Source organism: Tasmannia lanceolata, unplaced genomic scaffold, assembly GCF_043159265.1.
Source record: "Tasmannia lanceolata isolate RefF3 unplaced genomic scaffold, GAP_Taslan_0.1 ptg000003l, whole genome shotgun sequence".
Lineage (NCBI taxonomy): Eukaryota > Viridiplantae > Streptophyta > Magnoliopsida > Canellales > Winteraceae > Tasmannia > Tasmannia lanceolata.
In genome coordinates, this window is record NW_027518680.1 from 63,459,945 (window position 1) to 63,464,278 (window position 4,334).

General features: G+C 39.1%; 1 protein-coding gene across 1 annotated transcript; it reads left to right on the top strand.

Moving 5' to 3' along the window:
- On the top strand, positions 1 to 3,759 carry LOC143864416 (receptor kinase-like protein Xa21). Its single transcript, XM_077375358.1, has 2 exons — positions 1 to 2,749; positions 2,913 to 3,759. Exons 1-2 carry the CDS (start codon positions 40 to 42, stop codon positions 3,359 to 3,361), a joined length of 3,159 nt encoding a protein of 1,052 aa, XP_077231473.1. The 5' UTR covers positions 1 to 39; the 3' UTR covers positions 3,362 to 3,759.
- Positions 3,760 to 4,334: the final 575 nt, after the last annotated feature.

The following is a 4,334-nucleotide window of genomic DNA, read 5'->3' on the forward strand; positions in this document are numbered from 1 at the left end:
CTTGTTTTCTTAGGGTTTTAGAGTTTCTCTTCCCTTTCCATGGAGCTTCCAAGTAAACTGAGTTGTAGGTTATTGCCTTCATCGTTTCTCTTCCATGTCTTCCTCCTCTGTCTCCTCTTCTTATCTGTAGAATCTCTCACTCTAGGAAACGAAACCGATCGACTAGCTTTGCTTGCCTTCAAACATGAAATAACCCAAGACCCTAATGGGGCTTTAAACTCATGGAACAATTCTCTCCATTTCTGCCAATGGCTGGGAGTCACATGCGGTCGTCGCCATCCTCAAAGGGTCATTGCCTTGAAACTTGGCGATCAAGGCTTGGTCGGACCCATGTCCCCTCACATAGCAAATCTCACCTTCCTCCATGAAATCAACCTCGCAAACAACGGATTCTCTGGCCAACTCCCTCCAGACATGAGTGGTCTATTCCGTTTGCGTTCTCTCAATCTGAGCCTCAATTCATATGAAGGAGAAATACCAGCCAATCTGACTCCCCATTGCCCAAAACTCACGTCTATGAATTTAAGTTACAATAATTTTGTTGGGGGGGTTCCCTACAAGTTCCACTCGTTCTCTCAGCTCGCTTACTTAGACCTTTGGAAAAATAATCTCATGGGAAACATCCCAACTTCCCTTGGGAACCTTTCATCTCTCATCTATTTAGATCTAGGATATAATAGTTTGGAAGGAAGCATCCCGTATGAGCTCGGACGACTAACCAGCTTAGATTTCCTTCAACTCAGTGTAAATAATTTGTCAGGTATGATACCTCAACCAATTTACAATCTCTCGTCTATTTCTACTCTCTCACTGGCAGAAAATCAGTTGCATGGAAGCCTTCCACCCGACCTGGGCCTCTCTCTCCCTAATTTACAATTGCTTCTCACGGGTGTGAATCTATTCACAGGACTCATTCCAGTCTCTTTTTCTAATGCATCACGCCTTTTAGACCTTGATTTTGGTTATAATAGCTTTAGTGGACTTCTACCTATGAATTTGGGAAGCCTTCAAGATCTCTATCGTCTTAGCTTCGGAAGTAATAAGCTAGGAAGCAGAGGCAAATCCAACGACATGATTTTTCTCACTTCTTTAACCAATTGCTCTGGTCTACAAAAGTTATTTCTGGACAGCAATTACTTAAGTGGTGCACTGCCCGACTCTATAGCTAATCTCTCAACTCAACTGACAAAACTGACTTTAGGAAGAAACCAGATATTTGGGAGCATCCCTTCAGGTATTGAAAATCTTGTAGGTTTAAAGACACTAGGCATGGAGAATAATTTTCTCACAGGTACTATTCCTGTTGGACTTGGAAAGCTTAACAAGCTGCAATTATTGACCTTAAACAGAAATGGATTGTTCGGGCAAATTCCATCTTCCCTCGGTAACATAACTCATTTGTTAACACTCGATCTATCTACAAATAAATTACAAGGACACATTCCACCAAGTCTTGAAAATTGTGGAAATTTGGAATCCATATATCTTCATCATAACAGCCTGACTGGTACCATACCCAACCAAATTCTTAAGCTTTCCTCTCTATCAATGTACCTTGGATTATCATATAATTCTTTAACCGGGCCCCTTGCTTCAGAAGTAGGAAACTTAAAACAACTTGGGAGATTGTACATGTCTGGCAACAGTTTGTCTGGAGAAATTCCAGACACGTTAGGCAATTGTCTTAGTTTGGAATACCTTTATATGGATCATAACCTCTTTCAAGGAACCATTCCGTCATCATTGGGCAGTTTAAAAGGTATTCGAGAGCTAGATCTTTCACACAATAACTTGTCTGGAAAGATTCCAGAATACCTGGAAAAGTTTCGCGGCCTCGAGTATCTAAATCTATCTTTTAATGATCTTGAGGGTGAAGTACCAAAGGAAGGGATTTTTCAAAATGCAAGTGCGATTTCAGTTCACGGAAACAACAAGCTTTGTGGGGGTATCCTAGAACTACAGTTGCCAGCGTGCCCTCTCCACATTTATAACAAACGTGGAAAATCTCATTCTCTACTAGTAATAATTTCAATAGCAAGTGTGGTTTTATTTCTTATTATATTATCCTTTTTCTATATTACCTTCTATTGGAAAAGAAAGTTGAGAAAGAATCCTTTAGTAATGTCACCTTCGGTGGATCCATGCTTAAAGCTTTCCTATGCGGAGTTACTTAGAGCAACTAATGGGTTCTCTTTGGAAAATTTGGTTGGTGCTGGAAGTTATGGTTATGTTTATAAAGGATTTTTAGACCAGAACGAAACGGTTGTTGCAGTGAAGGTACTCAACCTTCAACAACACGGGGCCACTAAGAGCTTCAACACCGAATGTGAAGCCTTGAGAAACATTCGGCATCGGAATGTCATTAGGATCTTAACTTCTTGCTCAAGTATTGATTACCAAGGCAATGATTTTAAAGCTTTGGTTTTTGAGTACATGCCTAATGGGAGTTTAGAGATGTGGTTGCATCAAAGTGGGGATGGGCAACATCCATTGGTGAACTTGAGCCTTATTCAAAGGCTAAATGTAGCCATTGATGTGGCCTGTGCATTGGATTATCTTCATCACCATGGACAAACACCACTTGTTCATGGTGATTTAAAACCGAGCAATGTTCTTCTTGATGATGACATGAATGCCCATGTGGGGGATTTTGGGTTAGCAAGGTTTATTTTTGAAGACACTGCAAATCACTCTAACAATCAAAGTAGCTCGCTGACAATAAAGGGATCTATTGGATATGTTGCTCCAGGTAAATGACTTTATCATTATTTTTTATTCTTTATTATTATCTTATAAGATTTTATTATTTTCATTAGCTTGATTACAAGATGAAGTTTTATTTGGCAACATCTCATAGTTTCTTTCTAACAAGATCAAAGCTTTGATTTTTGTATTCATGTTTAAATGGAAAGAGTATGGTATGGGTGGAAAGAGATCTACGCATGGAGACGTGTACAGTTATGGAATCTTGTTGCTGGAGATGTTCACAGGAAAAGCTCCTACCAATAACTTGTTTACAGATGGCCTAACTCTCGACCAATTCGCTAAGACGGCACTGCCAGATCGAGTGATCGAGATTACAGACCCACAATTGATCTCAGAAGAAGTCCAAGTTGTCAACAATAATAACAATGAAAATCATACCATTATGAAAAATAGAATCCATGACTGTGTGGTCTCAATGTTCAGAATCGGTATCTCTTGTTGTGCAGAATCCCCAAGAGATCGAATGCAGATGGGTAATGTTGTCACAGAATTGCATGAGATCAAAAAATTATATCATGGAATTGGCATCCATCAAGACAGGAAAAATAGGATGCCAACTTTACGTGAGGGTTCATCGTATCTTAGCAACAACTAAGGTATTGATTGAAGTTGAATGGTTCAATGACAAGAATCGTTGGAAACATTTTCTCATACCCTCATCATGAGATATGCAACTTTAATGTGAGGGTGTTTATGCCATGCATTTATGTTGATTTTCACCTTCATTTGTTTGTATTCTCTTGAAAATTCCAGCTAACTTCTTTGTTTGTTCTTGAAAATAAAGTGATATTGAGGAAATAGACAAACAAACAATGCTGCTGAAGGGGGTTGAAATATCATTTCCCTTTTGAGAATGCTATAAAGTCCATCACTTGGCATAGTGGGTCTTTCCTCATTGTAGTACTTCAGTGGATTTAGCTTCGTTGATTGTTTAGTTCAATGTTAATTTAGGTTTATTCTGTAAAATAAAATTTTAATAATATCAGTCTTTATTCTTCGTACCGAGGGCCTCATTTCAAAAAAGTACGCTTAAGTTATGATTGATTTTGGGAAATGTTATCAGCACTACTGTATTTTGATGATCGCATTCTTCACTTTATTAAAAGTAAGGTCTGGCCTGCACCATAGGATGATCCAAACCGTCCATTGGATGGGCCATAGCCTAAATAGGTCGTGCCCCAAAAATCCTTTCCATATATAGGTTGTTCTTAACCCTCAGATCTGTAGAGGATTAGGATCAAACAGTCCCTCTACATATCGGAGGGTTAGGATCAACATATGGAAATAATTTTTTAATGAAACAGTGCTCCAATTTGTTAATGAAACTTTATTTAAGTGGGACACATAAGGAACCAACCCATAAGAAAAGGAAAAAGGAGGTGAAAGAGTCCAAAAGAGGGGTTTGTTGTGTTGTTAGGGAAGGTATTGGTGGAGACAAAAAGGGATGTTGGGTCACATGCTAGAGGGAATCTTCTTGAGTAAGGCACAAACGTAGGGCGTGCGTCTCATTCATATGTGTAAATATTGGAGTGCCATTATTGAAACAAGGGAGTGTGGATATCAACGAT

What these genes read in the sequence shown, in the direction of transcription:
- LOC143864416 (XM_077375358.1), top strand. Translation starts at nt 40, where the DNA reads ATGGAGCTTCCAAGTAAACTGAGTTGTAGGTTATTGCCTTCATCGTTT. An exon ending in TATTGGATATGTTGCTCCAG is followed by an intron (nt 2,750 to 2,912) that starts GTAAATGACTTT and finishes TTAAATGGAAAG; the next exon opens with AGTATGGTATGGGTGGAAAG.